At 37.7% G+C, this 12,469-nt stretch overlaps 1 protein-coding gene across 1 annotated transcript; it reads left to right on the top strand.

Moving 5' to 3' along the window:
* Positions 1-6,239: 6,239 nt before the first annotated feature.
* LOC306913085 (ependymin-like) lies at positions 6,240-9,902 on the top strand. Its single transcript, XM_079489609.1, has 6 exons — positions 6,240-6,395; positions 6,797-6,831; positions 6,975-7,109; positions 7,920-8,106; positions 9,321-9,408; positions 9,759-9,902. The coding sequence occupies exons 1-6, from the start codon at positions 6,266-6,268 to the stop codon at positions 9,892-9,894; spliced, it is 711 nt and encodes a 236-aa protein (XP_079345735.1). The 5' UTR covers positions 6,240-6,265; the 3' UTR covers positions 9,895-9,902.
* Positions 9,903-12,469: the final 2,567 nt, after the last annotated feature.

The raw sequence follows: 12,469 nt of genomic DNA, 5'->3' as shown, positions 1-12,469 counted from the left end.
GGTGTTTCTCAATGCCCGGGGCTCAAAGCTCAGGAAGACCTTCTACCCGGCGGCTGTTAAGAGCCACAAACAAAACAAAACACACAAAAGATTCATGAAAAAGTGTGTTGGTACTCGGAGCTTGTAGTTATTACTGCACAGATTGCTCAAACCGATGTTGCACAATGTATTTATACATGGTTATGCCATATTGCCTCCCTCCCCCTCAGATTCTATTATATTGATGTTGGTTGTAGTTATGGTTATGCTTATTGAACATTTTCTTCTGTTATGCTAATGTTGCTATCGCTGTTATAGTAATTCTCCATGAGGCTTTTTCTTATTTTCCTTAGTTTAGTAGGTTTATTATTGCTATCGTTGTTATGTTGATGTTGCACAGTATTTTTTGCACACTTGCATTCCGCTGCTTGCACATGTGTCACACTGACCATACTGTACAGTATACTGCTGTTGTTCTGTGTGTCTGTACTGCAGCTTGTAAGTCCTTGACTCCAATGGACTTATGGGAGACAAATAAAAGTGAACCTTGACAAATAAACCTTCTCGATTCTCGATGTGAATAAGGCATACATGACACCTGAACACATAAACATTCCTAAAGGCTTGTTCCACCTGTGACACCTATATAAAGGGTTATGACAGGGGTTATATATCACTTTCACTCTCAAATTGACATACAGTAATCCTCTTTGACATAGTTGTCAATTGATATGTCATGCCGATATGAAATGTAAATGTTTTATTTTTGGTAATTTTTGTGGCATGCTTTAAACCTTTATTTAAAACGATAGTGGAGAGAGAGATAGGAAATGTGGGGAAATATTTAGCCACAATGAGCTTACAGAGCTTACAAATTGTAAAGGGTATACTTTCCTTTTTTATTTATTTTTAAATAGGCCCATAAGAAATTTGCAAGAATATAATGTATTTATTTCTGTAATAAACTATTGTGTGTGTGTGTGTCACAGTTGAATGAGGCATTTAGTGCCGGGTGTCTATGGACACCACATGAAGAACGCAGTCATGCATATATACATGTTGACTCAAGTGTTACTTTTTTGTTACATAGTAATTTATTGCTCTTTCCCAGGCTAGCTCTCACACTGGGCTATGTCGGAAAACACGCACCACGTCGCACACACACACACACACACACACACACACAGTCACACACACACACACACACACACACACACACTGTAGCAGACAAACGCTAAGCATTCAGCCTTCTAGACATACACACAAAGTACTGTACTGTACATACCTTAGTTATGATCAGAATGTACAGAAACACATGTCAAAATGTGCACATGAGACATGGGAAACAGGTGCAAATACAACTTATTTGTGTCATTATTAAACACCAGGGTATTACAGTATTGTAGAAACAACAACCATAGACACGAGGCTGAGAGAGCACAGCTCTGTGAGTTTAATCACATGTTTATAATTGAACGTTTGTTGAAAAAGATAATATTCTGGGCAGCAGCTATGAAAACAAACACACACACACACACACACACACACACACACACACACACACCCACACACACACACACACACACACACGCACTATATATATTTCCATGGTCATTATCATCCCCCTCCACTTCTCCTGCACATTGCCTTTTTCTCATGACCTTTGATCTCTCCAAATTGCCCAACACTGCTCTTTTGTAGAACCGCCTCATCAAGCCCTACTTTAGGCCCCCAAAGAGATTCCTGTTTAACTAAAGTGAAGTTGACTTTTTGGGGGCAATATATATAACCCAAGACAGAGGTTCTTATGAGGTCATGGAATTATCTGCAACACACTGAAGAGTAGACTGTTTCAGAGCACTACTAAATAACAATTTGTACCCATTGTCTAGCCTTGTGTATTTCCATTTACTCCTCTGGATTTCTTGTTAATTTACACAATCATATATACAAATTGTGTGTGTGTGTGTGTGTGTGTGTGTGTGTGTGTGTGTGTGTGTGTGTGTGTGTGTGTGTGTGTGTGTGTGTGTGTGTGTGTGTGTGTGTGTGTGTGTGTGTGTGTGTGTACGTGTGCGTGTGCGGGTGTGGGCGTGGGCGTGTGAGTGTGCGTGCGTGCGTGCGTGCGTGCGTGTGTGTGTTTGCAATTTTTGCAAAACGTATCTCTAGTCAATTGATCAAGACGACAAATTCCAGACATTGCTGCCACACAATAGGCTAACCTACCTGACCTGGCAGAGACCTGAGGAGCACTTATTTTATAGTTCATCTTCAAGCTCTGTGGCTTTCAGTCTGACTGGTTTTGCAGAACATGAAGGTTATGTCCCGTGGTCTGCTGGAATTCCACTGAGCAAAAGAACAGATTCCCGGAAATGAGATCTGTATTACAGACCAGTGTCTACATCTTGAAATGAAACCCTGTCCCCCTGCCATTTTACATTTCTTGTAGAAATCCTGGAGTAGGCCTAATTATTGATTTAGGCATTGGGGAGTGGGGACACACGATTGTTCTATATGCTTTTTATTTTGTTATGGCTGTGTGTGAGGAAATGTGTTAATTGGGGTTATTGTATAGTGGCTATATGGTTTAATAATGTTGTATAATGTTTTCCTTGTTGTGCAATTTGGGTCTGTGTTTTGTGTGGCCACTTGGATTGACTTAAATTTCAAATCAATTTGCGCTTAACAATCTATCTTCTTATTGACTCTCTTTTAGTTTATCCATGATTATGGATCATGGGGTGCCCTCAGTAAATCACTTTTTAGCTCCACTCTCTGAACCCACATTTACCTGTTCGTTTTTGGATTTAATTCTGTGTGAGCCTTCCCATCTGTGCCTCCCTATATTGTCCATCATTCATTTTATTTTTTTTCATTTTATTTTTTATTTCGAACATATTAAAACATAAAATAACAGGCAATGGAAATAAAGGAAGAACTAGATTTAAAATAATAATAAAACAAGAAATAAAACAAGGTATATCTAATATCCTTATAGTTTTGTTCGAAAAAGGGATAGGAAGAAGTTTAGTTAAAAACTTATCGGGTCCTACCCCTTCTTTGTGTATCAAAAAAAAATAACATAAAATAAATAGTCAAGCATATACTGTATACAAGACAGTCAAGGGTCAAGGTTGACCCTTGAGGACATACATTTATACACTCACAAAATCATATGCGTACACACTGTACCCAGCTATTCTATCCTATATATATATTTATTATATCTTTTTTAAACATTTTTTTAAACTTATTCCATGTTTCACATCGTTTCAGTTCGTCTCTGCATTTATTCCACAGGATAACCCCTTTCACTGAAACACAGTGGTATTTTGCATTGGTCCTCACTAACGGCTGATTAAACATACATACCCCTCTCAGATCATAATGACTCTCTCTCTTCTGGAACAACCTCTGGATGTTGTTTGGTAATAATTTGTTTTGTGCTTTATACGTTAATTGGACTGTTTTCATGTCAACCAGATCTTTGAATTTTAATGCTTTTAAATTGATAAAGAGTTGGTTTGTTGGTTCTCTGTAGGCAGTTTTATTTACAATTCGTATTGCTCTTTTTTGGAGGATAAATATTGATTTAGTATTTGTTTTGTATGTGTTTCCCCACACTTCCACACAGTATGTTATGTATGGCAATATAAAATAATTGTATAGCATATATAGTGAACTTTTATTTAAGAAATCTTTGACTTTATATAGTATTGCTATTGATTTGGCTATTTTAGTTTTTATATAATTTATATGAGGCTTCCAACATACTTTATTATCTATTATTACGCCAAGGAATTTGACTTCATCCACTTGTTCAATTTCCATTTTGTTTATTGTAAGTTTTTTATTTGTATTAGTTATACGATTTCCAAATATTATGTATTTTGTTTTACTTAAATTTAGTGTCAATTTATTAAAATCAAACCAACTCTTTAACCTTTTTAGTTCCTGTTCCACCGTCTCCATAAGTTGTTCCAGGTTATCTCCACTACAGATCAAATTAGTATCAACTGCAAATATTATTGTTTTCATTAGTTTTGAAACCTCACACATATCATTTACATACAAGATGAAGAGCAATGGACCCAACACGGAACCCTGAGGAACCCCACATTCCACATCTAATAATTGAGATTTATAATTATTTATTTGTACATACTGTTTTCTGTTTTGCAAATAACTACTTACCCAGGAGAGGGCTAACCCTCTAATTCCATATTTTTCTAATTTATATAATAATAAGTCATAATGTACCGTATCAAATGCTTTACTAAGATCAAGAAAAACTCCTATTGCATAATCTTTATTTTCTAGTGCCGTAGTTACTGTCTCAACAAATTAGTGCATGAGATGTTGTCCTATTTGCCCTAAAACCATATTGTTGTTCACATAATACTTTGTGTTTGGTAATGAATTCTTCTAGCCTCTTATAAAACACTTTCTCCAAAATCTTGGAAAACTGTGGGAGGAGTGAAACTGGTCTGTAATTTGTGAGTTCGTGTTTGTCTCCGGTCTTGAATATCGGCACAACTTTTGCTATCTTCATCTTGTTTGGGAATATTCCTTTTTTTAATGATTGATTACAAATGTATGCTAGAGGTTTCGCCACATATTCGATAATGCTTTTGACTAATGCCATGTCAAATCCGTCATTGTCTGTAGACGTCTTAGCCTTACACTTATTGACAATGTCAATTATTTCTTTTTCATCTGTTCCTTTTAAAAACATAGAGTTTGACACCTTTATGGTTTGGCTCTCCACAGTATTTGTATTGCCAGTCTTTGGGATCTTCCTTGCCAAACCAGGACCAACCTTAACAAAAAAATCATTGAATTCATCTGCCACTAAATTCATTTCATTAATAGTTGTGTTATTCATTGTCCGGAAATAATTTGGGTATTCTATTTTCCCATCGCCCTTTTTTATAATTTGATTAAGTACCTTCCATGTATTTCTAATATTACTCTTATTTTCATCCAATATTTTACTGTAATAGTCCCTTTTACTGCTTCTCATTATTCGTATCAGTTTATTTTTATATATCTTATACTTGATTTCTGCCTCTACTGTCCTCTTTTTTAGGAATTCTTTATATAGTTTATTTTTCTTCTTACATGCTTTTTGTATTCCCTTAGTTATCCATGGTTTTCCACCAAATTTCTGCTTGACAGTTTTCTTCACTAGAGGACAGTTCTTATCATAGAGAGCAGTTAATATGGACAAAAAAGTATACTATGAGTCATTCACATCCTCAATGTAAACGTTATTCCAGTCCTGGTTCTTTAACTCTCTTTTAAAGGACTCAACTGTCTTTTGTGTTTTTCATGAGACCCATTCATGGGGTGTGTCAGGTATTGTACACCAGGTGACTGTCATATGACAGTGATGTCACTCCCAGTGCAATGTGATCCTCTCCAGTCACCCAAAAGTACAGTACATGTTTTCTAAGCCTCCTTCCTTCTGTATACAAAAACACGTTTTTTTTGTTCCCCTGACCCTGCAGTCAGAGAGGAACCCCCAAGAATGTACAACTTTACAAGGCATAGAGGTGAAGTTAACAAGCCAAGCCAAACAAGCTGATGGAGGTATACGCTAATAACTGCGTTCAGGCCCTCAGAACTGAAATGCATTATAATGCCATGTCTATAGTTCTAAACACAGTAGGTACGGTCAGTAGAATAGTATATATTTTATGGGTGGAACAGTTAATTGGATAAAAAACTTTAATAAAATAATCAATTTCTACTTTTTCTTTTTTAAATACAGAGGCACAAATACAAGATCAAAATGTATTGCATTGCACATGCTGTGAGCATTTAGTCCAGCTATAACTATTGTCTTATTTTTGCATCATGACTCAATACAACAAAGTATAAAGTTACAGTATACAGTAGAACAGTGTTGTTCATAAGACTAATTGATTTAGTCAATTATAAAAGATTGCTCTGAAAAATACATATAGGCTGATATATATGTAAAATATACACAAAGAACATGCTTGATTATTAGATTTATTTAAAAAAATCTTAGAATAATCTCTAATATAATTATTGTCATTTGCAGCCCTAATATATTCTCATGATCACATGCTGTCAGAGTCACATGCTTTGTTATTGTTTGTTATTTCCTCATCCATATAGTGAGTGAGACTCGTTACAAAAGGTGTGGGGGTTTCCAAAAAGCTGTTGGAAAGAAATTCTGGTAGTTGCTCCGGAACTGGAGCCACGGCATCATGTTTATAAAGAAGTGACTCTGGCTACAGGTCTCAGTGACAGTGTATGTATGTGTGTATGTGTGTGTGTGTGTGTGTGTGTGTGTCTGAGTCACCAAAAGGAAAGCATGAGGACCTTCATCATCGTGTTGTTGAGCCTGTTGGCACTAACCTGCCTGGCAGAGAGGCCCCAGCCATGCTGTAAGTAGAATACCATTGAATGGATTTATGGACATTATCATTCTCGTTCTCACTTCGCTATAACATGGGAAATTGTTCATTGTCTATGTCTTATTCCAGCTCCTTTCTCTTATTGTGGCTTATTGTTTGTTTGTTTACATATATTTAAATTACCTTTGTAACAGTTGTTTTTGCTGGTTGCATTGGTCTTCTGCAGTACTCTCGGATAATTCAGTTATATTGGACAACAAATGTACTGTATGGGCCACCTTATTGTTGTAGAATAAAAGCATGTTTTGTGCAAATATATGTTTATGCATATGAATGTTTGCCAATGGAATCAATGAATGAATCAATGAATCAATCAATCAATCAATCAATCAATCAATCAATCAATCAATCAATGTCCCTATCTCTGACAGCAAGTCCACCTCTTCTGACTGGAGCCCTCACTATGGTGGGTGTTTCTTTTATTCAAAAACCTATAATTTTTGTCAGCAAAAGGATTGAGCACAGCATTACGTGTAAGTAAAGAAAACATGATCTCAGTTGAAAACGAACCTGACTCTTTTCAAATCAAACTGTTCTTCTCCCTCCCAGTCCACCCAGAATGAGAAGCTGTGGACTTACGCACGCTTCTTGTATGATGCACTTGGACAGCGTCTCCGCATTAAGGAGAAGGGCAATTACGAGAACAAGACTTTCACCCTCGATGCTCTTCTGCTCTACAAAGAGGTGAGTATAGTAGGCCTATAGTATAGTACACAAAACATGCCTCAGGCAATCCAGAGATCAGCATCGGGATACAAAGATATCTGACTCAAAAGAGGAACTCTATTGTTAGCACTCTGTAGTTAAGCTTCAGTAGAATGTGAACCTGTAGGGTTGTTAAACTACAGTAGTAGTAGTAATGTGTGTGTGTGTGTGTGTGTGTGTGTGTGTGTGTGTGTGTGTGTGTGTGTGTGTGTGTGTGTGTGTGTGTGTGTGTGTGTGTGTGTGTGTGTGTGTGTGTGTGTGTGTGTGTGTGTGTGTGTGGTTATAATGTTGCATAATAGTTATTGTAGCAGGTAAGTACTGTATGCATGGATTTATTGATTGCATTACTTGCTCATTGCTGTTCATTGTTCGTTATTATAACTAATAAATCATAAATTAATACATATAATGCGGAATGCAGCTCACCATGCATTGCACTTTACAATACTGTTCCAAATAGGGGAGGGCCAAGTGGTCCAGGCGCATGCCACATATAGGCTTTGGCCTGACAGCACGACGCGTGTTCGAGTCCCATTCATGCACCTTTGATGCGTGTCTCTCCCCTTCTCTCTCTCCCTCTTTCCTGTCTATCTTCACTTGATACTATCAATAAAGGCAGAAAAGCCCAAAACAAATCTCAAATAAATAAACATAAACTAACAACTCATTATGGGTCATGATGCTATCAGATTCATCATGTATAGTCTATGGTGAAAATCAAAGTTGCACCATTGTGAGTGTATGGCCCCAAATGAGCCAAATTATGATTTGCTTCCTGTTATCCCTCAGCATGTCATGTTTCTGATTGATGAGCCAAAACGTCAATGCACCAAGAAAGAACTGATGACAGAATTCCAGCCCTTTGCAGTGCCAAAGGATGCTTCTCTCCTGGGTCAGGCTGTACTGGGCAGCTCCTCAGGACGTGGTATGGGTCTCCTAGTCAACACCTGGTCGGGAACCCTGTCTAACAACACAGGTGAGAATGAGATGCAATGTGTTTTCAAATGTGGCCTCAGAATGGAATAACTGCGCAAACGGTGCAAAGTGTTACTGTCGGCCGGAGAAACCTTATTTCCCAATTCTCCATATTTAGTTTTTTAAAAAGCACACCCGTGTGAAGTGAGGGGCGCTCTTATCATCCATTCATTGTCAATGGGAATTGAATCTTTGTGTAGGACGAAACTAACCGATTTGCTCGTCACGTAAATTCTCTATTCATTGTCAATGGGAATTTAATCTTTGTGAAAAAATAGCCGATTTGCTCAGACACATATGACGTAAATTCTCGATTTATTACTTGCACAAGCAGAGCGCAAGTACTGCGATCGGCTGGGTATATACGTGTATGTATATGTATGTCTGTGTACTCCACCGGCCCCTGCAAGTACTGCAATATATATTTTGACAGCAACTGCCTGTCATAATTTCCCTATCTAAGTATTGGACAGTATTAAGATGTTTATACAGTATTCATTTTGTATTCATCCTTAGGGCCCCAACCTTATAAAGCATGAGTGTCTATTTCAAACACAGTGTTTTTTGACTGGGGGGGGGGGGCATATTTTGTCAGCAGCAACTGCCTGTCATAATTTCACCCCCCTCCCTAAGTATTTGACAGTATTAAGTTGTTGATATTGATTTTATATTCATCTTTAGGGCCCCGCGACATGCTTATGCGGTGCAGTGCAGAGCATATAAAAAATGATGCGTTTATGCGACGTGTGATCGTTCCTTGTGTGTGTGTGTGTGTGTTCCTGGCCTCTCTCTCTCTGTACAGTGTACTATAGTGTACACTGAGTGTACACACACACACACACACACACACACATACACACACACACACACACACACACACACACACACACACACACTGTAGAGAGAGTCTCTCATAGGAGTGACTATAGGACCACTCAAAAAGTGTTTAAGAAGTTAATCTGAGTTCCCAGAAGTTTTATTTCTCGCCACTAGGGATTAAGAAGTAGGCCTAGTGAGTTAATTGTGACCTTGTAGATCTGCTATTTTCACTAGTTTGGGTTTCTGGCAAATGTCTAATTTCACTTTTGGGTCACTCACGGTCACGGGCAAATTGGTAACCACTGCCGTAGCTGATCTGTCCACTCTGTGTATCTTTATGTTAGGCTATTTTATATTGACCACGTTTGTTTCCCATGTGTCCCTTAATTAATTCAGGCAAATACATGGCAACTGTTACTGAGTTTGGATGCATTCCGGTTTCAACTGCATATCAAACTGCAAAGTATGGCTGGGTCCTGGTAAGGTAAGTCGTAACCAAATACACATTAGTTTGGAGGTCCTTCCAAAAGTTTGATAACCACTGCAATAACTGTCTCACAATAGGAGACCAGAGCCCACACAACAAATGTCCCATACTTTATTAACAGTTTGCAAAATAGTACAGTGGTATGATTATACAAATATGCTATAAGGATAACGCAATTAAAGCCCTAAGGGCTTGTTTCCATTGTGGTCCTATGTATGTATTAAATTCATCAAGATATATAAAGACATAATAGTACAATAACATACAAGAAATCATCAGCACTAGTGCTATTCAGTAGCATTATTACATTAATTTAAACTGAAACCTCTGTCCCTCTGTTACTCTAGCCTCTTCAATAACGTTATTGGAATTGCGGACCCCCAAGAGCTCAACCCTCCAGACTTCTGCCACCAAGCAGATATGAGTGCTGCTGAGCATGGAAACAAACCACCAGCTGACTTCTTCAGTTTGTTCCTGAAGTGAAACTGCATGTGTATTGTGTAGCCCTGCTCGTCGCTTGGTATATAATAAACTGCATGTGTATTGTGTAGCCCTGCTCGTCGCTTGGTATATAATAAACTGCATGATATTGTGTAGCCCTGCTCGTCGCTTGGTATATAATAAACTGCATGTTATTGTGTAGCCCTACTTGTCGCTTGGTATATAATAAACTGCATGTTATTGTGTAGCCCTGCTTGTCGCTTGGTATATAATAAACTGCATGTTATTGTGTAGCCCTGCTCGTCGCTTGGTATATAATAAACTGCATGTTATTGTGTAGCCCTGCTCGTCGCTTGGTATATAATAAACTGCATGTGTATTGTGTAGCCCTGCTCGTCGCTTGGTATATAATAAACTGCATGTTATTGTGTAGCCCTGCTCGTTGTTTGGTATATAATAAACTGCATGTGTATTGTGTAGCCCTGCTCGTCCCTTGGTATAATAAACTGCATGTGTATTGTGTAGCCCTGCTCGTCGCTTGGTATATAATTCTGTGATTTGCAAATTGTAAGAGCTAGAGTTACTGTATATAACACATCATATATCAGCTGAATATTCATAATGCATTGTACACTTCAGCTGTGTAAAATCTCCCTTGGTGCCAGTATTCTGAGGCAGATATTTTGTGAATAACGTGGAGATAACGTGAACCTCCGTGTGTTGCACTCTCCCGGTGAATGAATGAATGTGTCATGGAGGATGAGGTTGTCTACCCCTCCTCAGGACAACAGTAGGGGGCTATGTAACAACAGGGACCACAGTCTACATGAGATGTTGGCAATGACTAAATTGGCGAGAAAATGGGGGGTGAAAATGCATTAAAAAATAATTGTATAGTGTGTGACTGATATATAAGTCAAATCTTTTCTCATAATGCACTGTACATCGGTTGTATTTTCTTCAACTCAAAAGTTTGTGATTTTGAGTAGTCTTCTTTGGCAGGGCATATATGAATTGGGTTGGAAATTTACAAGATATATATATATATATATATATATATTTTAGACTCTTTGACACCTGCCATTTATTACCAGCATGCACACTCTGCTGCCATGTATCAATAAATACTGATGTAATGTTTCATCAAATGTTTTGATACAAGCCATTTACTTTAATTGAACATGGTGGACCCTATTGTAAACAAGTGAAATGCTTTATGGTGTCATCCACAGTTAAAAGTTTTGTATTGAGTTGTGCTTGAAATGTACTGTAATTCTCCAATCTGTTAATAAATACTTCAATCAAACTCCCATTTCCCTTCAAAGATAGGTCATCTGATAGGAGACAATGTGACCTGGTGGCCTTTGGGCCAACGTCAACACTCAGTTTTGAGAATTTAAAAATATATTCTTTAAACAGCTATTTATCACCACACAATTATATATTGTGGGTTAGAGTTGAGTTTGATTTAGACTGGGTTAGAGTAGAGTTTGATTTAGACTGACGTCAAATTATCTGCCTTTTCTTTGGTTCAAAACTATACGTACCTCAGCCCATATACATATTACAATCATAGGAGGGGTTGTTGTTAAAACACTAAAAGCTCAAATATATGAGTTCAGAATGCAGCTCTTGTAAGGAACTATTTATCCAGGCATTGATAGATGTATTGTATTGTTTAGATAAAATCAACAGTGTTTGACTTTTAAAATGGTGAATTAGGTCTACTTATACCTAGCAGCTTTAAGGTTTCATGTTCTCCCACATGCACCGATTTAACATTAATGGTAGTGAATGGCATTTAAAAATGTATAGGCTGGGATCTACTGAAGTATACTGCATACTGACCGGACAAAACATTTTCTGCAGACGGGCAATCACTGCTAATGGCTAAAAGTCAAAATTAGACTGATACGGTGCTCTAATTTCAGCCAAGTGTAAGCCCAATACATTGAGGGAAACTATTTAATTAAGATTTCAAGTATATGTCCTACATTTGAATCCAAAGGGTTCGTGGGGTGATGAAGCTGCTGTTCAGGTATTCTTGAACCACAGGTCCATGACTCGTTGGCCTAGAAAATCCAGATGCCAGTTCTAAACTTGTGATTTTAGCCCAAGGCAAGGTATATACTCTGCTAATCCCCCACAGATCACATGACAGCAATGCAGTAGTACATTTCTGACTGGGCAGTGTTCACTATGGCAGATTCATCAGGTTTCAAGGTTTGACAGCAGTCTAAAACTTACGATGTGAAGTGTCTCGGTCCTTAGAAATGCGCTATATACATTTGAGATATTAATACAATTCTAGTGTGCACATTGAAGAAAAGCATATGATATGTCTTCCTTTATTCTCTTGAAACAAAAGGTTATAGTCAAAGAGATGGTTTGTTCCAAGCTTGTCCACCCGGCACTCATTGACTTGCATTAGGAAACGGTCCTTTCTTTATGGCCTTGAACCCCCTCAGAAAACCTATCCAGTACAAAGACAATGGTTTCTTGCAAAGAATAAATTCATGTACACATGGTTAATTTGGCAGGGATTAAAGGTAGGGTATTTAACAATTTTGGTTAAAATAAGTGTCAATAATATATTCTGACAAATTCACATGTATGG

The sequence above is a fragment of the Electrona antarctica genome (genome assembly GCF_951216825.1).
Source record: "Electrona antarctica genome assembly, chromosome: 20".
NCBI lineage: Eukaryota > Metazoa > Chordata > Actinopteri > Myctophiformes > Myctophidae > Electrona > Electrona antarctica.
Note: the sequence above shows the minus strand (reverse complement) of the source record. Positions and strands in the feature narration are given on the sequence as shown.